The sequence below is a fragment of the Numida meleagris genome, chromosome 11 (genome assembly GCF_002078875.1).
Source record: "Numida meleagris isolate 19003 breed g44 Domestic line chromosome 11, NumMel1.0, whole genome shotgun sequence".
Taxonomy (NCBI): Eukaryota; Metazoa; Chordata; class Aves; order Galliformes; family Numididae; genus Numida; species Numida meleagris.
The window spans coordinates 1,726,579-1,751,639 of record NC_034419.1 but is presented as its reverse complement, the minus strand read 5'-3'; the positions used below and the strand labels follow the sequence as shown (position 1 = coordinate 1,751,639).

General features: G+C 47.2%; 2 protein-coding genes across 5 annotated transcripts in view; both read right to left on the bottom strand.

Moving 5' to 3' along the window:
• The window catches only part of MAPKAPK3 (mitogen-activated protein kinase-activated protein kinase 3), a 42,782-nt gene extending 17,764 nt beyond the window's left edge, over positions 1 to 25,018 (bottom strand). Inside the window, exons 1-2 of the mRNA XM_021409726.1 lie at positions 24,902 to 25,018; positions 24,363 to 24,694 (exon numbers count right to left, since the gene is read on the bottom strand). Coding sequence (XP_021265401.1) covers positions 24,363 to 24,587 — 225 coding nt within the window. The 5' untranslated portion in view covers positions 24,588 to 24,694; positions 24,902 to 25,018. The remainder of the gene's footprint in view (positions 1 to 24,362; positions 24,695 to 24,901) is intronic.
• HEMK1 (HemK methyltransferase family member 1) overlaps positions 1 to 25,061 on the bottom strand; it is a 127,093-nt gene that overhangs the window by 3,622 nt on the left and 98,410 nt on the right. The gene's annotated exons all lie outside the window — the stretch shown is intronic.

The window sequence follows — 25,061 nt, the reverse complement described above, 5'->3', positions numbered from 1 at the left end:
CCAGATCAGAGATCCATTAAGAGAGCCCTATAGCCCCTACCCCTAGAGATCCACACACCTCCCATCCAGAAAAAACAGGGCAGAGAGGGAGATGCCCCACAGCCTGCTGGTGAGGAAAGGGGGAGCGTGCCCCCAGCTGCCCCCCGGCCCAGGGTCTGCACGGAGCAGCTCAGGCTCCCCGAGCCCTGGAGTACTGCTCTAACCCAGGTCAGCGAGTGCCTACCAAGCCAAACTTCAGAACTGCAGCCTGGCAGGCCAGTGCCGTGCGATTCCTGCCTGTGGAGAATTTCTTGATGACGGGGGGGAAGGGAGAGGGGGAAGAGGGAGACTAAAAAGTGACACAGTATCTTTTAATTGCTTTTCCATTGATTCAGTGTTGTGTAAGCAAGGAAGGAGAGCAGGAACCGTCATACCTTAATAGTCTGATCTATACAGGAAACAGCCTTCTAAGGACTCCAGAGAGCAGCATTTTCTGGACTCTGTGACTGTAACAGTAGAGAGAAGATATCCACAGGCAGAGGCGTGGGACAGGCTGAGGGCACGAAGCAGTGACTGCTTTGTCACTTTCCTTCTTAACACGCACTAGCACAGATGAGGCTACTATTACACCTGCCCTCCGTTCCCCACACAGGGAATTCAGACCCTTGCACGTATTTTTTTTCATTTATTTGAAATTCCATCAATTCCCCCTGGCTCCAAGCAGGTGCAGTGCCAGAATCAGACCTGTCACAGGCTCAGCTATCCCCTACCACACCCGCCGTGTTTGAGCAGTGCCTGGCGCTGCATGCCTCCTTCACTCACCCGCACCAATTCCAGACCTCAAACTCACATCTCCTTCAATAGACAATCGCTTTTATCACCCCTACAAGCTATTTTGCTCACATGAGGGTTTCCCATTATTAACAGGAATGGAGCTGGAAGAAACTTTCAGTCCTTGGGGTCCTCAACAGGGACATATGTGCATTTAAGTAGAGCCGTATTTTTCTATCTGAGTAGAGGAAGTCTCTGCTCTGGTGTCCAACTTCTTCTGCTCTCTTGTTGCTGTAAAAAAAAAATGCTGAATCCTACCAATAAGCCTGGGAATCTAAATTCATGCTGATGCACAGAAACCAACACCATTTGCTGCAGAGGAGCTCTTCCGGCCATTCTTTATTCAAGAGGGGCTGATGGCAAACGGAGGCTTGGATAACGTTTCTTTCATCTCTACCCTCCCATACGCTACCAAAAAGAAAAAAGAAAGAACTATTACTTATTGTGGCCTTGGACATTTTGTCTTTTATTACATCCTGATTGTTTGCCCTACATCTATTAATTCAGCATTAACAATCTTTATCTGTTTCAGATCTCTCCATAAGGGATAAAGCCACCCTCTGTGTCTGGACGCAGAAGGAACTGAAATTATTCAGGGTTTCTTCTCTGCGCATCAGCACTGCCTGTCAAATGGCAGCAAGAAGCTCGCGTCTGCTTGCAGTGGCAGCCCTGCAAGCAGGGAAATACCCAAATGCAAAGCTCAAAGAAAGCAGTGATTTTTTTCTTAACACAGTAAATACCCAACCCACTTCTGCTAGAATTATTTAGTGCCAGAGCATCAGTCTATAGGAAAAGGATAAAACCAGGGTAGCACAGGGTCATCACTGACCCTTCCTCCTTTTACTGCAAATCCATCTGAGGCCATCAGAAATGGAATCTCCTCGGAGCGTTCGCTGAACCCGTCATCGCGACTCCCTCAGAGCTGTCTGGGCTGTGGCTGCCATCACCACCAGCACTCAGCTCCAGGGCCGCTCCCAGGGGCAGGCTGCTCCGCGGCACTGACAGCAGAGCCCAGCAGCACCACGTGTGCCTGCACAACCTCTGCTTTTTGCTTGGCTTAGTGAGCATCAGGGTTTATGTCCTGAGCTGAGGGATCCTTCTCTATCCACCTCTCCTCTTCAATCTTCCAGGCCCTACTCGGTGCACCCTCTGTGATGGCAAAGGCTGATGCAGGCCTGTGGTGCCTTGCCAGCACGGGAGAAGGAAGAGGACAGAGGGCAGCCCGCACGGTGCCAGTCACTCTGAGCCCAGCCTCCCACCAGCATGCTAGGCTGCAATGTTCTTAAGCACACATTTTAAGTGGAAGATGGGAAGAGCAGAGTATGCAAGGACAAGAAGCACAGCTCCGCAGAGAGATGCGCTCCTTTGCGAGAGTCTGCACGCTGGACATGCTGAAGAATCGAGCTCTCCAAGAGCTGCCACTCCACATCCCCAGGGAGCACGCACCGGGTAAGTGTTCTGCTCCAAGCCTCTCTCCTGCAGTGCCTCAACCAGGGCTCTCAAGCACCAGCTCTGGTGGGGTTTGGGATTTGATTTATGGCAGTAGTATCCAAACCACAACCAGGCACTTAGTAACACGACTCCGCAACCTGAGGTAAATAAATGAGACATACCGCTATTAATTCTCTAATTACACGTGCATCTACGCATTCATTCTGCAAAGGTCAACTGTCTTTGTTCATAAATGTTAGTGGAGATGCGGCAAACGCAACTGAAACGGCAACGCAGCCGGCCAGTTTACGTTCCAGAGGTATCCTCTTGCACATGCAAGGCAGGCACAAAACATGGCAACAGTACCACACTGACAAAGTTGTGTCCTTAGGAGAATGAGCAAAAAAATGCCCATGACGAAAATCAACTGTTCTGATAAATACTCCGATAATATCAGATTCAACTATTAGAACCACAGTGCCAAAAGCATGCTGTACATTCAGTGCTACAGGGCACGCACAGGGTTCAGCAAAAGCATGCTACGCATAAGACAACTTTGTATTTTAATATTGCACTTGCTCTGCAGTGTGGATAGAGACATCATTATTCTTAGTTACACTCAGCTGTACTGCTACAAACCAGCTACATGTGGCCTCTATATTACTCAATACTGCAATGCCAGCTAAAGAAAAAAGTCCCTCCTGAAAATTACGATACTTTTTAATTACAGTTCCACCCTTGTGCCCTCACCAACAGCTTCACTTGCCTCCTGCCAGCAGTAAATGTCTGTAACCACCCCTAACGCACGTACATCAATCACATTCCGTTGCTGTTTTCACTTTCTAAAAAGGTATGACTATCTATCTATATGAGAAAAACAACCTAACAACACAAAGTGCCTCATTACTCCAGCAGTAATAACCATTGCACTCTACCCACATTTTCCCTGGGAATCAGGGAAAAAAGGAAATGCTGTCAGTGTTATTTGTAAGGCTCACGCAGTGCCACCACCACCACCAAAGCCACCTGCAAGCTGCTGCACCGCAGGACAGCGGCAGCAGGGTTAGCGAGGCACACACCTCCACTGGAGCAGGACGTGGCAGGAGGCACAGCCCAGATAGAAAAGTGCTGCCATCTACGTCTCAGGCTTCCTTTCTTGGTCTTCCCACTAATAAACGGCATCAAAATTAACACAGAAGTGATGATACTGAACAAGGCAGAGGCAAGAATTAGCAACGTGTTTAATCTCATTAATCACGGATAACAGCAGCTCCGTGAGGAACACCTGGACGCCCTTTTGGCTGACTTCCCCTCCCCTCCCATGAATTCAGAAGGGCCACCCAGGCATGCAAAGCCTGGCACCGTGCCAGGCCAGGCCTTTCACATACAGCCCTGTTCTTCCTCTTCTTTCATTTATTTATTTAACATCCTTTGACAGTTCGTTTCTCCACACCCACACTTGGGCTTGCTGTCACATCACCTACCAAGGCCACGCAGCGTCTCTCTTCTGTCGTGCCACCTGTCTCAAGAATTCCTAAATCATCTACGTTTAAATCAGATGATTGCTAGGGTCCCTTCCAACCCAAGCCATTCTATGATTCTGTGACAAATCAATGCAAGAACTCAGACAAGGAGCTCTCAGGTCTTCCATCTCTCATTCCATAGGATTCTCCTACTTTTAAGCATTACCTTAAGGGGACACAGTGCTAAATCCCAGACATCAGTGGCAGCATCGATACCTCACATCCATCATGGATGAGGTATCAAGGTTTTACCCAGTTCTTGGGAATCCAATTGGAGCAACTCCAGGCAGAGCAATGCCAAATGCTTACTCCTGAAAGCCGTCACCTGTGGCAGCTTGATTCATCTTCAGAAATAAAGCTCTGGAATCTTCAGCAGGGACATCAGGAACACTTCTCTGTGGCTTCCAATTGTTGCCATATATGTTTTCATGCTCACATTTGCTGTTGGCATTTTCAGGCAAAGATCTATATCTGTTTCTAAGTCGTAACTCAGTGGGTAGCTCAGTGGTTGATGGCTTAGATGTGCATCAGGCGAGAAGACCCCTGGAACTGCTTATTGTGCCGAGCACAGATACAACAGAATGTGTGGCTGAATGGAAACAAAACCAGCATCATTCAGCAGAGGCTAGAAATGCAAAGGAAGCCATTAAGAGGAAAGCAAATTCCTCTCCGAAGACTTCTTATGCTTATTTTGCCTGAATCTTTATTCTAAAGCTGAATGAACTTTTACATAGGAAGGAAATAAACTGGGGGAGGGGGAAATCAACAGATGGATTCAACATAAGCAAGCGCTGGTGCAGTAAAGCTGTTCCTGTGTTGCAGTCTTGCACCCAGCCCTGTATGGGTCACTGCTCCCAGCTTCCATGGGCACACAGGTTCATGTCCCCGAGCTCCAGAGGGAGTGAACATCTCTTGGTTTTGTTGCCCATTTTGTTTCTGCCTGTAGCCAACTTGCCTCCCTGTATTAGGATGTGTGACAGATGGGAGCAGAGGTCTCCGGCCCTAAGAATCCATGACCCACTTCTTTTTCAGATGTTACAGGAAAACTGCTCCACATTCTCTGTGTTCAGATACAGGAAAGCAGTCAGACACCACAAAGATAGAACAGAACAGCCTCAATAGAGCGGGTTTGGTTTTTTGTTTGTTTGTTTCTCCCCCAAATTCAAGGGCATTTCCTTCACATTTCTGAATAGATTTCTTCTCCACTCCTGGGTTGTGCTGGCTGCCTCATGACTACACGTGCAAAAGGCACAGAAGGAGGATCTCAAGAATGTTTGGGAATCTAAGGTTTTGATGCCTCCGTTAAAGTGGCATCACACAGGGGTCAAAAAAATTGAGATTCAGCAAAAACACCGCTGAACAAAAACCACCCCAGGAATTTCCACTCTTGTCATTTTTGTGAGCTGGAACATGCATCCCTTCCCTTCTCCTAAGGCACTGCCTGCAGCGTACCTGCTCATGGCATGCTGCAATGCTGGCGCATTTCCACAAGCTGGTATGCCTGAAAGAGAGAAGTCTGGGCTTCAGGAAGGGCTGGAGAGGCAAGGAGAAAGCTGGGGCAACGGAGAGAAGAGACTCGGCAGGTCTCTCTGGCCTGAAGTCACCTGCCTGATTCCAAGTAACATCAGTGTATGGAAGCAGCCACCCCAGGAAAGTGCTAATGGCTTTTGAGGCAATGATTTCACAGAAGCAATGTGCCATCCTGTATCATTCTCTTACATCAGACACATCGGGGAATCGGGAAAACAGGGGCACAGGGGAAAGCACTCAGCCACGATGCTCTTCCCAGCACAGAGACAGGTCCCCAGGTGGAAACAGGAAGGGGATGAGAAATTTGCAGATTTTGGACATCATACTGTCCTCCAGAAGAGCTGGAGGATACCTGTCATGTACGCAGGATTTTGTCCAAGACCTGTCAGGTGCTGCTCATTTCAACGTCCCCATGTTAATCCTTCTATTGCCAAAAATGCTCGGGTGTTCATTCACATACGGCCACATGACACTTTCCAAACCATGCCACTTTTAATACCTTTAGAAATCAGCGCTTGGTTTGTCTTCATCTGGTGTGTCAGGAGATGAAGGGGTGGTGTTATTTGAACCTTAACACACCAAACCCTAAAGCTCCCAAATTCTCAGCTTCCCCCCAGCGGCTGACTATTCCCAACCACAAAGCTGTGATATTTTGAACATGGAGGAAGAGGGGCTTGCACTGCAAGAGCTCATAATTATCCACCACTAGCTGCATCCCTGGCTGCAAAACTAGAACTATTTTATCAAAAGTTTCCACGTGAAGATTCACAACTGATCGATATAAATGCCTTCTTAGTTCCTGGATAGAACTTCTGTTCCAAAACCACCAGGAAAGTCCTGCATTCGCACATCAGATAACCAGCGGGGGACCCACCCACTACGTCTGGGTGCAGAAACCTCTGCCAGATCCTTGCTGTGCCTGAATTAAATTAGGGTCTCCCACTTCACCACTTGGATCCTTACAGCTCCCTCAGTCATCACATGCAGCGCGAGGGGGATTCAGAAGAGTCTGAAGACAAGTGGTGTGGGCGCTGGGAGCACTGGGAGCTGCACTCCAGGACTCGCAGGGCTGCTGGTGGGTGCCATGCAATGGCTGCGCTTCGTTTCCAAAACATGTGAGCATCACCAGAAAATTATTATTGCCCATTTCCCAAAGGAACGCTACATGAACACTGCTCCTGTGCGGCTCATTTGTCCCCAGGAGCTTTAGGTGGAAAGTGCACGAGAACCTGGGGCTTGGAGAACGGGAGCGGAGCCCAGTCAGAACTCTGCGACAAGCTTACCGAGGCAATTTTTAAGAAGGGGTTTTCAGCCTCTGCAGGAGAACAAAAAATTCTCTCGCCTAATGAGAAAGAATTAGGTTTGGCTGCAGAAACAGGGCTGAAGTCTGGATGTTTCTTCCCATCGCTAAAGGCATGTTCTTCATGACCCCCATTCAGAATACACCACAACAGAGCACTCCCCTCATCCCCCCCAAAAAAACCCTTATTGATGGGCTCAGTATTGTTAAAGAGAGATCCATGCTCACTCACGTGTTACAAGACTGACTGAACATTATGAAGCATACAGGTTCGTATCTGAACTAAGCACTTATTTACAGAAGCTAAACTAAACCAAAAGTAAATGTAACAAACAACAGAGCCACGAATCCCCATTGTTTTGCAAGGCACACAGTGGCTTTGTTCCCTGGTACATACACCCACCCAGCTGTCTTAGATACCTCCTAGAAGGTATCAAAAGCAACCAATATCTGTCAGAAGCCAAGGAGAGAAACACAATTAAATCCCAAGAGCCAGCAGTGCTCCCTGGCACTTTGGAGATGAACTTGGAGCTTCCGTTCAGCAGAGATACTGCCCGGTCTAAAGGGCACAGATTTCTCGATTATAAATGCTCTGCAGCCTTGTGGATTCCTGCAGCGCTGCTCAGCCCAGATTTCACCTAGGCCACACAAGATATCATCTCCTCTGACTTAAACACCGTAAAACCAAAACCAACCAGCCAACCTGCACACAATCGCCCAGTCCATACCCACATTCCCCTGCCCACCTTTGCCAATCCCCACGCTGTCAGCCTGTAAATAAATACCGCTATCAGAGATTCCCTTACGATCAGCGTGCGTTTCACGCCGCACCCATAGCTCAGACATCCCGCCTCTAAGTAATTACCAGCGGGGCGCAGCCCTACGCACATGACACAAAGCAGACCCCAGGGCCAGCCCTGCCTCGTCCCCCCCTCCCCAGCCCGTGTCGAGCTGACGCTGCACAGCCTGCACCGCCTCTCCCGCTACTCCCTAACATGGGCTCTTCTCGCTGCTCGTGGCACATGAGCTCTGCGAGTTCAAGATTTTTGCAGATCCATTAATATTCTTCCGCATAGCTAAGCTGTCAAAACCACGCCACTAAAAATTACACGGGAGCACACAGCCTGCCTAGCTTAGTTTTGCCCAGGATGACTTGCAGCGTTGGTTGTAACTACCGCAGGCGCCCAGCAGCGCCGGTACCGAAGTGCAGGCGGTATGCAGCCTGGGGTCCAGATGTGGTCCAGAAAAATGAGATAACCTCCGCAAAACAAAGTGAGGAAAAAGGAATGAAAGCTGAATTCTCCACTTTGCGTGTTCCTCTTGCCACCAAGAGACCGGACACAGGGATCCCCCTACTCTCCCACGTCTGTCACAGACGTCTTCTGGTACAAAACCTCAGTGGATGTCACTTTCCTCATGCTTTCAGCACAAATTGTTTGAGAAGCTCAAATGCAGGCAAGAGAGGCTGTAATAAATCGTGATAACATTAGTTCTGCACATGCAGCATAACTCAGTAATTTCATTATTCTGTTGTTTCTTTACATTGCTTTCTCTCTGAACCATTTAACACACCATCAATAAAAATGTAATAAATAAAACGTGGCAGATAGACTAATGGTTCTTTTTCAGCTCGTTCTTGCTATCCACAGACCTCTGTGATACTTAAAAGCAAAATGCCATTTGACTTGTCATTTTAGACATTTGAACATTAATGAATTCTAGGATTAAGGCTGCTTTAGTAACCTGAATCGCTCCCTTTGCAGGTACGCATTAAGTGCAGCGCTATCCCATGCTATTCCTCCCTCCTCAGCTCCATCCTTCCAGCACACAGAGCACAACCTGAACCCAACCGGGGCGTAGATGGGACTGTAGAGCAATGGGATCTGCTCACTGCAGCCTCTCCCACCTCCTCTCCACTTCACACAGGAACTGGAAGGCGCAATAGAAGAGGCAGGAGCTTCTTTGTCAAGACAAAGAAGGGTCTTGTGGGTACCACAGCTGAATGCTATTCTCAAAATATGGATACTCTCAAAATATAGACTCTCCTCCCGTTCCTTTTGGATGTCCCATGCAACACTCAGGGAGCCAACTGAGCCAAGCAGCAGTCTCTGGTTGCCCTGTCAAAACACTGAAACAAAAACCCAACATCAAGCCACCCTTGACTCATATAGATCAAACAGAGCTCCTAGAATCCAGTGGGTACTTTCACTCCTAGAAGTGTATCCTAGCCCTCTACTCCTCACATGTGAAAGAGGGACAACAGACACTTATCTTAAAGCTGAAAATAACAGTGACCCAGGCATCGCACTGAATGCACCACAACGTATGCCCGGGGGAAATGAAAAAACTGTTCTCAGAGTAGGTCTTGAATAACCCGAAGCAAAGAAGCCATGGCCATACACCAAACAAGGACAACAAAAGCAGCTACTGAAACCAGGCATTCAGCAATGCAGTCATTCTGCCTGCGCTCTGAAACACGCTGACGTGGGGCAGAAAACACTACAAGCAAGAGAGCCAGAGCACACACAACGTGGGTGCTGACATTTACACCTGGGTGCTCTGTTTCTCAACCCTAAACTGGCACTTTAGGAAGGAGTACACCGATTGTCCAGTGATTCGGGTTTGTTCTCCAACAGCAAACCAATCCTAACAAGACCAAACCCATTTGTACATCTTCATACTGTTACCCCTGTGATTTACCTGCAGGGCTAAAGCCCACCTACCTACTGCACAGACCCTTGCCACTTATATAAAGAGTAGCAAATGACAGCACACATACTATTAAAAACATAGGTAAAGAAGAAGGTATACAACGTTTTATACCAGCGGCTTTCCCAGCTTCTTGATGACTAGAGAGCTACCAGTAGACTGGGAGATTCTGGGATGCAGTCCTCCCCAGAGGAGTGAGGGCCATGGCTTACTGGGAATGGGTGGATGAGCTGATGGATGAAGATGATCTTAGTGGTCTTTTCCAACCTTAATGACTCAATGATTTTAAGTCAATATATGTAAATGATACAAATACAGATGAAAATGCGATGGTTTCACGACGACTGTATCTGTCCAGGAGAATCACAGTTAAAGATAGAGTACTCTATGTTGGAGTTGGATTCGACAATCGTTAGAGGTCCCTTCCAGTTTGGGATATTCTATGATTCACTGTCCATGAAGCTTTCAGTGCATCTCCTGCACACACAAGTCCTCCTGCCGGATCCATCTCTGCCTCTAATCTCTTGTCTTAACTCCACGGTCCTCTCCTACCAAGCCTCACTGCCCAAACACCTCTTCTGGTACTGGGGCCCTGCCTCAGCCAGTACTGCTCCCTCTGCCTCCAGTTAATTTCCTTCCCCATCCCTGTTCGCCACCTGCAGCCCCTGCCTCTGTCCCTCTACTGGGGCTCCTCAGCCTTGACCCCTCTGCTTCACACACATTTATTGCTCTCATCTCTGCATCCAGCCTGTCCTGGAGCCAGCTATTAAAACCGAACATGTCTCCACAGACCATTAAAGATACAGAATCCAGCTGAACTTGGAGTGATTAAGGCTGACACTGCCCCATCCTAGAACAACAATCAGTCCTAGAATGAAACTGAACTTTCAGTACACTTCAAATCTAAACAACAGGCAAATTGCTAGACATTTAATTTGCATTTTATGCAGGCAAACTATTTTTTCTTTTAGTCTTATCACTAGAAACAGTTGAACAATTTCTGTCAAAACAACTCTCACCCAGGAAACACCAACATTCAGGTCTGGCCGAGCACTGAAACAAGAGCAGGCAAGTAGACCAAGGCCATCGCACCAGTGCGTGAGGCTGGGACCCTGTGGGCAGGTACATGTGCTGTCAGCCCACCTCTGCCTCCTTCCAGAGGCACAGCAGCAGCCTGGGCTGAGTCCTCCTCATTGATCCGACGAGACCATCATTTTTCCCGAGTTCTATTTTTTCCCTTTTGCACAGGACTTATGACATTAGTCACAGTCTTGGTGCCTTCACGGCGATAAACACTTCGCTTAACAGATACTTCGTGTGAGCAAGGACAATGACTGTTGGCTATTTTTGTTCCATTCTACAATTAACTCTGCTACTGCCTGAGAAGCTGATGACATCAGAAGAGTAATCGCTATTTTATCTAAGATGCCTTTTCCTGATGCTGTCTTCAAGCCATATGTATTTAGTTTTCATCACTGCTTGCCCTTGTGAACATCCATTATCCAGAACAATGTCCCCTTGGAACACCTCATAGTGGATGTTTCCCCATTCCCCTCCATCCAAGCTCTCCCTCTCTCGATGCTGAAATCCACAGGGTGCAGGTGGTGCTTACATCCACACTTGAAGTGGTTGCAACACCAGCACTATTCTGTAGTGCACCAGATATAGCTGAGGGTCTCCACATGCAGCTGCCTAGAATGTTCTGAATATGCTGCTGTGCTGCCATTAATTCATCCCAAAAGGAATAATCCTGTACTCAATTACTAGCCTGCATCATCCTCAGTATTTTGTTTTTGGCTATTTCTCCCACTGTCTGGAGAGCTACATGTTGTCGCTTTCCTTCTGAGCTCAAGGCATCTTACCTACCACTTTCCTCTGTTATTAGGCCATCCGTTTTGTTTCTACCTGAAGATCATTTACAAAAACAGGGGAACTGTGGAGATGACACAACCCCCAGCATCTTTTATTTCATCATTTGCTATAACTTTTGTTCAAATTCAGGCACATTTTTCTAGGAAGACTGGGTGTAGCCTTCCAAGACAGAAAAGCTATCTTCAAGATTTAAATGGTTAACAAAAGGAATCTCTAAGTCTGTTGACGCCTGCTCAGCTCAATAACTAGAACTAGGCAGAATCCATCTTTCACCATTATATCACACAGTTTTATGGTACTACGTTGCATTCCAAAAAAAAACATGTAATTTTCTATCGCTCAGATTCTGGTTGGCAATAATTAAAATAAATCAATTACTTTGATTCATTTTTCTGACTGCTCACCCCCTTCAGCAGAATTAAAACTCAAAGTCACCATGGTCTATTGTGGCACCGAGGGACATGGTTGGTGGGCACGGTGGCAATGGGTTGATGGTTGGACTACATGATCTCAGGGGTCTTTTTCAACCTTAATGGCTCTACAGCTGGTACATTCTGTCAGTCAAAGCCTCGTGCATCTTATTTTTTTGGCTCATATATTTGGCAGATTTCAGATAGATTATAAACCTGCGTGGATATGCAGGAGAATGCAGATGTTGGAATCAGAACGCATACCTCAAGGGTCCGATGTAAGATCGCAGAAACCAGGGCTACTGCGGGGTCACCAGAAGCCCAGGCGTAGAGCAGTAGCACTGAATGGCAGCAGCAGCACACCATCTATTTCAGGACTTCTTCCTATATCCTGGATTTACATTACGCACACAAGCCTGACTACCTCCTGGAAACAGCAATGCTGACTGACTGCTATTTTCGCAGCCAGTGGGAAAACAAATATAAGGTCAAAACTGAATTCCTAATTCAAGCCAAACTCTGACCGACTTTCCAGGAAAAAGGCAGAAAGGCATTTCTGAGTGACTTAGCCAACAAGTTGGGCTTTGTTGTACATTTGTGGTTACTAACCAGCTTCCTGTGGGCTACAGTTCCCAGTAATAAATGCTTATTTGCTCCCTTTTTTATTATTAATATAAATGTTGGCTCTTTTATTTCAGAAAACAGAAGGCATGCAAGTCTTACACCACGGCTCACGCTTCTATAGAACTAGTTAAAAAAAAGATAGAGAATCTTTAAAAATTAATTGGGGAACATATCAACTGTAAAGAGAGAACAGAACAGAGTGGGAATACTTTCCTACCTGGCATCAGAAAAAGCTCAATTGTAAATATTTATTTGGAAAACATTTTCACTTCTTTCTTCAATATATGTCTTACTAAATGAAAAATACATACTGAAACCCCCCATATTTAGCGGTTTGGAAAGAGATTAACAATACATTTAATCATAATTCACAAGTGCAGTTTCTATTTACTGACTGCTAAATGGATCTGAGAGAAGGAAAATGGAAAAACTGCAGAGAGATGTCTCATGGATTATTAAAAATTACATGAAGAGAAAGTAATGAAATAGAAGTTTTGGGGTAGAAGGGAAAAATGACATTTACTGACATTTAGCAGTTAAAATGTAATCCTTCCAGAAAATGAATAGCAGAAGGTGGGGGCAGCAGAGGAGGGAATCAATCCCTGCCCTGATTACACAAGAGGAAGAAGTTAATAAGCGTGGCATAAACTGAATGAAAGAACACAACCATGAGTATTTATTTGCAGGTAAAGTTCTCCCAAGCACGAAGTAGGATGACAGAAGTCCCGCAGATTCTGATTTTGGCCAGGTTTTGGGCTAGACATATTCCCTACAAAACAAGCAGCCAGTTACAAACCATTAGTGACAATACATCATACTGAACTAGAAAAGAGATCACTACTATTAATTTTGCAGTAGCAATGATTAGCGATGAATCCACGGTAACACAAAGCTCAGAATTTGCAACGGATTCTATTTATTTATTTAGGAAAATGCTTTATAAATTAAACCATTTTTAGAAGCAAAGAGAAAAAGAAAACCCCCGTGGGTTTTCTAGCAGAGACTATGGCCACTCTGAGCAAACACATCATGAAATGAGAAACACTGGCACAGATTTCTATATGATCATGCAGCAAAATGTACATAACACTATTAGAAAAGTCACGCCTCCTTGGAACTGTTTCAAGTTAAGTACTTGAAATGGAGGGAGCTCTACTCTGTTGAACTCCCACAGAACTGATATACTAAGGAGTTTCGAAAGACTTCATCCTTCAGAGAAAATGAGGAACCTTTGGGTAATAAGAACTAATCATTAAATAGAACCTTAATTCATATTAATAATACATTAGCAGTGCTCATCTCAACCAAGGAAAATAAGCATTTAATGCTCTTGTGCAGATAAAGAAGGGAGTAATGACATGAAGTTGTCTACTGGTAATCCCCTGCACAGTAGGGAACCAAGCTGAAATGGAGCACATTACTGTTACTCATTTTTTAATATGAAGCAGTGTGGTATCACTCTGCGATGCAGGCAGTGTGCCTTGCACGTGTAAGAAGCCAGTGAGTAGCAGAGATGTTCACAATGTCCCCACCACAACCGAGGCTGTTCCTACTCCACCTTGCTGAAATGCAGGCCAGGAGACCAGTTTGAGATGACAGACATGACCACCTTGGGCCACCATGTCAGAGCATCTTTAAGAAACAGAGATGAAGCAATCCCACTTGGAACACACAAGACATGCATTAGAAAATGGTTGCTCAGCACACACGACGAAGCCGCAGCGTGCTGAATGGGCTCAGATGTTCCAGTTTAGAGGGTTCCCTCAACACAGAGAACACAAATTTCTTCATGACCTTTGGTGCTGAGGATAGATGGGAAAGACAATGTGAAAGAAAACACGTTCAGCAGCAACAAGGATATTTTTTCTATCCTTTCCTCAGAAGATTGTCACACAGCCTGTGCTCGTACTGACTCCACTCATGCTCCAAGCTTGAACCATTCTTCTTCTCCAAAATTGCTCCTCCATGAAATATGCTCCTTTGCTTGTAGGATGCAGGCAAAAACCTGCTTTAGGATTTAAATGGAGCAACCCTACACCTATTAGCTCATATTGCTGAAGTCGAAACTGTCAGAGAGACACCAAAAACCAGCTGGGGATATTTTGATCTAAACAAGAAACAATTATTGCTGTGTTGGCCCAACACTTGTGAGAACCTTCTCCATATTTCCCCTGAGTCTTGGCTTTTGTGCAAAGATACAACATTGCAATCATTCACCCTCCTTCACACCTCCCCAACAATAATTCAGACAATTCAGATAATTCAGAGGTGGGAAAGACTTAGAATTAATTGCTCTTGTATAAAGTCTTTTATCAGCAACATATATTGCTGTTTTCTCCTCCCCCCTACTGTGGCAAGAGGTCCATTGCTGCCGTAATGCCCCATTTTTCAATGGTAACAGGCACGCAGCCGCAGCTCAAGTCAAGGCAGCCACACTCACCTGCCAAACAGAGGCGTGCCTGCAACATGGGGCTCTGCAGCGTGACTCGAACCAGAAGTCCCTCTCACCTCCCTCTGCCTTCAGGACACCTTCAATCACTGCATCTCCTATCAGCAAAAAGTCATTCTGGAGCTGGGCGACTGGAGGAAAATTCCACTGATACCAATCCACTAGAACTGAGATTGCTCCCAGATAAACTGCCCTTTCCCCACTCACCACTCTCACTTATCAGTCTGTTTCCCTCTCCTTTGGTGCTGGAAATCCTGAGAAGTTGCTTTGTTGGCTTCCGAAAAAAGAAAGACAACTGGAAACCCACGCGGCTAATCCTGACAGCTCTGGTAAAACACCCAATTCCAGCAGGCAGGAACAAAATCCACAGATTCTGCCCTTTGTAAGAATGACTGCACCACGAACTCCAGCACAGAGCCAGATACTTGCTATGAGACTGACAGAAATAAACAGCAAGAACACAGCCAGCTCCGAACACGGGCTGCAGATCTATTCTGAAGTGCAGCTACAAAGCTTAGTCTTTAAAAGCCATTAATAGGAATCCAAAAATTGAATTAAAATCATATCAGCACTTGGATACACGATTTCATTGTGTATTTGAGCCAGCTTAAAGCATTAACTTCCCTTTTCTTTGAAGTTTCAGCTTCTGGTTAAATGGAATGAACTGCTGTCAGCAGCTGCTTTTCACTGTAATTTCTATTAAAGGTGAAAATAAGCAGAAGAAAATGTCTCAAAAAAAGTTCCAGCAGCATCAGACTGTCTGCAATTCCACAGGCCAAGCCTGAGAGAAGTGTTCTTCAGCCCTGACCTTCACAAGAAGAACAAAAAGATTGGAATATGAATAGGCACTGTGAAAAACCTCTTGCACTTTACGTTTACACCCTAGTTTAGACAAGAACAACTTGTCCAGGAAGACACACCTTACATGAAACTATTATGCAAGTGAAAGGCGCTACCCGGAGCTGAGAGCAAGGCTCCACCTCCCTCTGCTCTGTCTGGAGATTCCACAAACCTACTGCAGCAACACGCTTAACACGAGGCAAGCAGTGAGATGCCTTCTGGAGCTCAAAGCTGCACAGAACCACAGCACGGTTGGGTCGGAAGGGACCTCACAGCCCCCAGCCCCACCCCTGCCGTGGGCTGGGTGCCCCCCAGCTCAGGCTGCCCAGGGCCTCTCCATGGCCTGGGGCACCTCCAGGGATGGGCACCCACAGCTCTGGGCAGCAGTGCCAGTGCCTCACTGCCCTCTGAGCAAAAAATTTATCCCTAACATCTCACCTCAATCTCCCCTCCTTTAGTATAAACCATTTCCCCTTGTCTTATCACTATCAGACAGTGGAAAAGGTCACTCTCCCTCCTGTTTATAAGCTCCCCTCAAGTACTGGAAGGCTGCAGTGAGGTCTCCCTGGAGCCTTCTCTTCTCCATGCTGAACATCCCAGCTCCTCAGCCTGTCTTTGCAGGAGAGGTGCTCCAGCCCTCTGAGCATCCTCACAACACAATTTTTCAGGTGCAATAGAAATGACCCCATCCTAAGGGGTCATTAACAGGAGCAGGCCTTCTTTTGGCTTCACACTGCTGGGTGAGGCGGAAGGACAAGCAGAAGGGCAGGAAGCTCCCAGGCACGGAGCGGTCATCAGGCCCTCCCCCTGCCTGGTGCCGTCTTGGGCTGGAAGCAGGGAGCAGAGCCGAGTGCGAGGCCTCTGCTCCGCACAGCCACAAAGGGGACGTTGTGCTGTGGCATGGCAGCAGCAGGGCCCTCTGCCTGGAGCAGGGACATCCCTGGCAGCAGCAGCCCCGTTGCTGTGGCAACCAGACTGCTTGTCACAAAGCCACATTGAGGAGAAGCCACGTGGGGGGGACGGAATCAGGCCCTGAGAGAAATCCATCCTTAACAAGAACAACATACTTGATTTTTCACCAAGAACGCAAAGGAGGGGATAAATTTCTCACTGCCAGAACCAGCGGCGAGGACGACACTGGCAGTGCTGAGCTCCAGGCCTCAGAACACTGCGCATGGGCTTTAAGGACTCCATCCCCAAAACACATGGCCGGTTTGGTCCCAAGGCCTCAGGGAGTGCTGTGCAGCATAGATTGAACTGCTCTCCTCGGAAAACAAAACCAAGCCCAATCCAACCCCCAGTGGAGCAGAAACCAGCCGTGGTTACAAACCCCTGCTCTGGCTGACTCACACCTTGGCAAACTGCTCATCCCGGCCAAAATTTCACCACACAGAAAGCTCCATGCACGAACAGCATTAGTCACCCTGCGCCCTGACACTTCCAGTTTTCCTATTCTAGAAAAGCTGTTCAAAAAAAAAAAAAAAAAAAGAAACCAAAACAACAACAACCAAAAGGGTTTTTTGGAGCTCTCCCTTAGCATGGGTCACAAATCCGCCCTCAGCCCCGGGGCTGTCACACTCAGTAGCAGCCTCGAGAGAAAGCCACCCTGGGAAAAGGCCCATGGAAAAGAGCCAGAGCTGGAAGCAGTAAGATTTAAGGCCTGTGAACGGTGCGACTTGAATAAGATTGGCTCCTTAGCCCGAGCGTCTGAAATCACTCAGCAAAGATGGCACGCTCGGGATGGCTTGCTTCATTTCTTTTTTTAAGGAATTCAGCAAACCAACATTTCTAGGGAGAAATTTAATTTTACGCGATTTTATTATTTGCTTTTCCTCTTAAAACAGGCCAGGAAAGCTTCAGCACAAAATGCCACGCATCACAAGGACTCATGAGTGAGGAGGCCATGCATGATTTACATGCGGAGCAAGACTTCTCTCCCCCTTCACCCCTGAGGCTGGAGCATTGCAGCTTAATCTCATTTAGGGAGCTTTGAATCATCTTAAATACTTAGGAAGTCTGTACAAAATACCACAATCCACGCAATTTCTACACCCCTATCCAGACAGCCCAGGCCGCCAGCTCTCACTGGCAGCAATGGGGAGTTCTCACGGTTTCCAAGTGAGTAACTGGGTTGTCCCTTCCACACTTCCATTCCCTTCCCATGCATGATGCCTTTGTACAGTACATAAGCCACAGAGCACATGGCTCAGACAACCTCACTGCAGTGATGCAACTGGAATATTACCCACAATCCTAAGATCCGGTGTTGCAAAAAGATATTTAACATGGAAAACTCCTTCACAAGGAAACGTGTGCGTCATATAAGAAACTGGAACTTTTCCAGGGTCAAGCAAATAGTACATGCAAAAGCATTTGGGGATGCAACATGTTTTATATGATCATGTAATTAAATAAACGATCCTTTTTTTTTTTTTTCCTTTCTAAATCATCACATACAATGAAGAGATGAACACAAAACAGCCTTCACATCCAAAAGATTCCTTGAAGAAGTTTCTCAGTTTCACACTGGCTTTTGTTCCCAGTGACAGTGACATCTTTCTTCCCCATGCTCCCCATGAGTTTAACACAGCATGAAGATATCCTCTTTTTTTCTGCCGAGATTTAGCTGGCAGCAGGCTACCACGACAAGTCGCTCATTGTCAGACAGGGCTGCTCTTACACGGGGTGCTAGAACATATGGAGAAAAACATACCAAGGGAAAAGATACGCGTGAGCCATGACATTGAGGCGAGGTCTTGGTCCTTTCCAAATTATAGAAGATACTGATGCTATTACCGTAAGTAAACAAGGCTGAAGCACACTTGACTGGTAGATGAACTTTACAGTTCTTCCTAATAGTTCCCTTGCAATAAAGCTAATTTGCAAAATCCAGTTACCTATAATGAGACCCCCAGCTAGCATGAATCAGCAAGGTTTTCTTTTAGTTAAGTGAAACAGGAGGATTTAGACTCTAAAGGGAAGAGACAGAGACAAAGAGAGGGGGAACCAAGCCCAGTGATGAGTGGTGCCACGCGCACACACTCTGCCTTTCAGCACCTTCTTCCCTGCAGAAATAAGGCACATACCTACAGCACCTTCTCAGATCTTTGGGGTGAAGGCAAGGAATGCACCTGGACGTGCCAGGGCTTTGCTGCTACACAAGTTGGGGTACAACTTGTGCCAGCTTGCTAGTCAATGGGAAGGGAGCACTGCCTGTGCAAAGCGGTGCCAGTGTAATTTGTTTCGTGAGATGGTTTAATGGTTTTATAGCATTTACCTTTCTGCTTGAACTTTACAGGCTTAATGAACTGCTATTGAACCTGGACGGAATTTACTACATGTGGTTTTAATTGTTTCACACCAAGGACATACATATACATATATTCTTCTTTTTTTAAAGCATTTGTTGTGTTTCAAATAAGGAGGAAGAGCAGTCAAGAACGGCAGATTGTCAAACTAAACTGATGATGACCACCTTTTCTAAAGCCACCAGTCCGATGAGCACTCTGGAAGGTGCCATTCTGGCCCAAATGCACACGAAGACTCAGGCCTGAAAGACTCAAGCCTTGGATGACTCACTGGTTTAAAAACAATTCTTGCAGCAGCAGCAGAAATGACCCACTTTTTAATCGACTGAATGTTATTTTAGGTATTTTATGCATATTTACGTAATGCCTACCAAGATTGGCACCAAAGGATCAGATTCAAGGCCCAGTCTCATGCTATCCATATTTTAGGAACTCCTCCATACACTGGGGACTGCCATTCAATGGGAACTTTTCTGAACTCATATTCTACACCATATCTGGCTTTGATCTACCAACACATAGCTCCTGGAGTTTATTACTCACACTCAGCTGTGTTACTGATGCTGAATTTACTGAAGCATGAGATAAACCAGTATAAATAGGCTGCAGGAAACATGGTAAGTAAGAGGGAACTACAGAAAATGTCACTTAGAGTGCTAATTTCCTCCTGAAATACACAATCACTCCTGCAAAACAAGAGCTCCTTCACCCCACACAGCCTAACCAACAATTACACTTGGTTCTCCTGGATTCCCACCACAGCTGTAGCTTAGTACAACATTCCTAGTTCTAAAAATGTTGAAATGTTTCATTCCTGACCTGGCATAATTTTCTCCTCTTCTAAAAATGCAATCCATAGCATCCAAGATGCTTGTTAACGTTTCTTATTCTACAATCAATCATCAGCCTAAAATAACCTCCACTTTCCCCACGGGCATTGCCTCCTCAACCACTGCATTCTTTTCCTTGATCATCATTTTATTCGAGGCAATGAGCAGGGCAATTTAGAAGTACCAGTTATTACGGTAACTTGCAAAAGAGACACTTGGACTGTGAAGTCTCCTGCTTGTGAGCAACCCTGAGCTGACTTCAGGGTACAGAAGCTGAAAACAGACTATCTGGCAATTAACTTACGTGATGCAGTGCTATTTAACCTAATCAGAAACATGAAAATTGAGTGAGAGGCAGAAACACAACCCAAGACTAAATGAAATTAAGGTGATGCAGAACAGCTATCTTCCTCCACAGCAACTGCACTCTAGAAAGCAGGCCTACATCTCTCTGTGTAGTCCTACGCGTGGTAATGATTTTGTGCAAAATTTCTCTGTTACCGGCTCTCGCCTGAGTACAACATTATGCTAATACTCACGTGGATTGTAGTAGAGACTCCTACTCTATTATTATCATTTACATCATTCACTAAAAGTTCCTTGAAGCTGAAAGACAAAGAGCCTGTTCATTTTTGTGTTTGCTTTTTGTTTTGTTTAATGACTGGGCTTCACCTATTTGCCTTCAAATCAACCAATCACATATGCTATAGTTGGCACTTACCAGCAGAGGCATTTTCCATGAGGCAGGTAATTGCTTAGCTCTCAGCTATTTGTCCTAGAGGATACGACCTAGGAGCCAGCAGGTCTGCTTCTACACACTGTGCCTTAGCCTGGAAGCCTCGGATGACTGCAAGGCAACCACAGTGTATGCTGTGTATGCACGGTGCTTAGGGAGCAAGCCCTTCTGCAACTGTTAGGCTGTTAGTCATGAGAGTTCTCCTATCAAAAGGACCCAAACACTCCTAAAACGGTGCATTTTGTTTTCCTGAAGCTCCAAAGATCTTTCTTTTGCTGCTGTGTTCCGTCAGTCCTTCCTTTTCTTCTCCTGGAAAGCAGCAACATCTGTTTACTGAAGCTGAATAGTACACCAACAACACACAACACGTTTTACATCCTGAAACATCCACCAAACCCCAGAAAGGGCAGATGCAGAACACACCAATGCTCCAGCAACAGAAGAGTCTCTAGCTCTCCTTTCTTAATCCCAACTCTGTTGGAGCCCTCTCTACCACCTTTCTTTAAAATAAGGTAGGTCAAATGCATTGAAAGACTACTTTGACACCACCTGGTGTGACTTTGTACAAATAAAGATTAAGAAGTGAGGGAACAGAACCAGGAAAGAATGAAGTGCCGGATGGTCTTCATGGGAAGGCAAGTGATGGGAGCCACAGCCACCACGCTGGCAGCCCACCACTATGGTCTGCACCTCTCTCAGAGGGAGGAACAGCACAGAACACTGGGGCTGGGGACAGTGGTAAAGCAGCAGAGGTTACACTGTAGCCCCGCAAGGTAAAGTGAACAGAATGGGGAAGGCTGGCAAAGAAAAGCTAGAAATAAAGGAGACTGGCTTTCACTTGGTTGCTGTTTCTGGATCAACGATGGAAAGAGACCTGAGTTTTTTGTTCGCAAGGGAGAGACAAAAACACAGCTGCCCTCTGGAAGGCCATTCCTGGTCCTGCAGACCCGCTTTGTTTATGCTCCTGTCCTTCTGCAGCGCAGTGTGCTCTGTTTGGAAACAGCACTGCTCAGCCAAAACGTCCCTGTGCCTGCGACGGGTAACCAGCTCAGGCTTTCTGCAGCAGGACAGCAATGCGTGTGGCATTTCAGCCTAACAGAACAAAGCTGACAACACATTTGAAAAGCGCGTAGCAAATCCCAATGCCGAGCAGGGGAAGCTAAGCCATGGAACGCTTCAGGAACACAACCACAGGCCTGCAGGATCTCTGAGAGGCTGTCCTGAGTTTCCCTGCTCTAAAATGATTACTGACATGCTAACTAGCTCCGATTGTGGGCACAGACGAAAGCTGACAGCGGGGACCTCCCAGTTACAGCGTGTAGAGCCGGACCGACGCATGGCTCTGGGAAGGCACGTTTTTGTCTGTTTGAGCCCTTTCCTCTCGAGTACCTCAGTTAAAATTCCTTCCATTGAGTAATTTCTATCCAGATCCCGGCTGCGCTGGCTTTGTTCCCATATAAAAGAAAACCTGCAGGCAGAAAGCAGTGCCATCTGCCAAGTCAGAAGCTTCTTTAATGGATGAGCGTGGTGTGAAGGGGAACAGACTACCATACTCCATCTCCAGCAGCAGGAGCGACATGGTTCCCTTCCCAGGAGCAGGTTCCAGCAAGCCTCCCTGCACCTGAAGTATATATGTCCACAAATACAGACAGATAGCAGTGCATACTGCACAAGCAGCCTCCAGGGAATACATAATAATAATAATAATAATAACAATAATCACTCAGCACTTCTTTTCCCCCCTGCTCAACTTACAACTCTGTCTTCCCATTTCCCTCCACCTGTGAGATCAGGCTGCACCAGCCTCCACTTCCCGCTCCTGCAGCTGGATGTCAGCGCACCCACGGGTGCGAGCGGTGGCAAGGCCGGAGCAGCACGGCCCCGCCGTCCCTACACACAACCCTGCCCACAAGTTGCCTCTGAAAAAAAAACACTTTTCCAAGTTTCCTTTTTTTTCAGTAAGTGTTCTGACCAGACGATGCGTTCTGAAGTTCCACCTGGCGCTGGGGAATGGCACAGCCCAGTCGAGGTTCCACAAGGAACAGTGGGCAAACCTCTCTGAAAGCTTTCATCCGGGACTAGGAAAAAGATTTGACATTCTTTCCAATTAACCAAGCGCAGGCTTTATCCTTCCTTGTTGGGTAATCTTCTCATTAGACCATCTTTGAAGAGAATAGCGGGCTCTCTCCGGACTGCTGGCAATTTTATTTAATTGCACATTTAACTGTTTTTTCAGCACTTACGCTCACAGCAATGAGGAATACATACATGCAAGCGGTAAAGTATTATCTGCCATCCGAGAATTCCCAAACATCCTAATATTTCTGCCCATTTCAGAAGGAAAGCGCACACATTCCGCAGCCGGGAGGACGACACACACACATCAGTTTCAGTGGAATACTGAACATCACCAACACAACTCCGCTTTGGCAATGGAGGGGCTTTGGCTTTCAGCATAGTTTAAAAGTTCTGGAAACAAAATAATAATAAACAGCCAACTCAATCAGTGCTAATTAGAAGCTGGGATCAGAGGACCTGCTACAGGTTTCTCCTCCCCACCCAGCACAGCAGCTTTGCTCCTCTTCTCCCCCTCCCCAGCTCCAAGCACCACTTAAAGCACTGTACAGAAGAGGAATGTATTTCCTATTTGCTTCCAGAGCTATGGAATTGGCTCTGGAACACTCCCGTTTCCATTGGACTGTACTCTCAAATAGCAACTTCTATTTTAAAATACTTCCATAAAACCTTTCAAGTACAAATGGTATACACCAACTAGAAAATCCGCTGAACTCTTCTGAAAGAGCAAAACAGCTTCTGTATTATTGTGAAGGTGTGCTCTCCTTCATCGCAGCACCCCAAGCATGGAAATTCACGTTGATAGCCGTTCAGTTTAACTCACTTGGTGCTGAATATTTAGGCAGAAAGATCTGAATAAGGAATCACACCTCAAAGTCACAAACTCTGGGCAGGCGCAAGGCCCAGCACTGCCCGCTCTGTTTGCCAGAACTTCCAGTTTCCTCCACCATCAACTTGGGTGAGTCAGATACGTGCATGGAACACAAAAACGGCGATAAAGAAGAACGAGAGCGTTGGAAACACGGACATTAATCAGCACGTTACGACAAGTTTTTCTAGTTTATCTGTTCAAACTTTTTTTTTTTTTATAGACAAAGCTACCAGGTATTTCCAATCTCCGCCATCAGACTGCAAGGACTGCTGCACAGCACCAACCTGGTTCGCATCTGGGCCAGCTATTTTTTGTTGGGTTTTTAAGCACGTGGCCCAAGATCATCCAGGAAATCTCCAGGTTCCAAACTGCAGAACAAAAGGCAAGCGAGCTTAATGTTCCCAAATTAATGGTCCGTGTATTTAACTCGTGCTTATCACTACAAATACTCATTTCCAGCTAACCTACTTGCTTGCACTGGCGTTACTTGTGCCTTCCCAGGTGGTGACCTTCCAGAAACAGATTGCAAAGGTAAAGAGGAGAATGAAAGTGTAAAGTGGAAGTGCCCCTTCCAACAGCAAGAGGGATCCTCCCAGAGTCAGGAACCTGTGCCAGTGAGCAGGGCCCTTCATCAAAGGGAAGAAAGCCTAAAGGCCAACGAGCATGTGAACACTTCCCAGCTCGGCCCTATTGAATTGTGTGAGATCCAAAGCAGCTTCCTTCCCAAGTGCTGCAGAACACATTCATTTGGAATCCAGCACTCTTCCTCACAGCTCGCACCCAGATGTTTTCATCTTTTTTCATCTTTTAACTACAAACATGAGGCTTTTGCCACTGGTAATGTTCTCAAAACTCGTGCCGCATATTCTGGGAAAGACTCAGGGGTGGAATGCTATCCCACGAGCAATGCAAGTGTCGCCGGGCTGGAATCCCTCACCACGCGGCCCTGTGTGAAACGTCAGCACCAGCACAAGAGTGTAACCAGGGCGCTGAGTGAACTCCGGCCTCCAAAGCACGGAGATGAAAGGGACCGGCCCACCTACCTTCAGAGCACACTTCTGCCCCGTCTCCTTGTGGAAGCACTCCAGTACTTTGCCATTGATTCCTAACCCCAGCACCCGCTTGGAGAGCTTGTAGTCATCCGTGACGGCGTGTTTCTTTATCTCTAGCTTGACGTGGGCCGCTCCCCCGGGCACGGGCTTCACGCTGCTCCTGCTCTCCACGTGGCTCTCGGGCTGGGATTCCTGCTCTCCCTCATCGCGTTCCATAGCAGGGGACAGCCCGCGGCCACCGCGACGCCCACCGGGCGGCCCGTGCACTCCGTCCTCCCGCGCGGTCAGCCCGCTCAGGCAGCCCGCGTGCCCGCCATCGAGTCCTGGAGACGAACGGGGGTCAGCAACCACGGCCCTGAGCGAACCACGCGCCGCCCCCGCTCCCTCGCGAGGTGACCGACCCCCGCGGCGGAGCTCCCCCTCCGAAGGGCGCTCGGTGGAGCGCTCCTCCCCCGCCCCACGAGCGGCTCTCAGCCCTCAGCCCGCACCCAGAACTTTCTGCCCCGCCGCAGCACGCGCCCGTGCCAAACCTCGGACCGAAGTCCTCGGCGGAGCCCGGCGCTCAGCTCAGACGGCCCCGCGGGGCCGCGCTCACACATCTCTTCGCTTCGCGCCGAGAACCCCCGGGCGGCCCCCCCCGCATCCAGCGCCCCGCAGACGGCCCCCACCTGCGGCCCTCGGCAGGGCGGG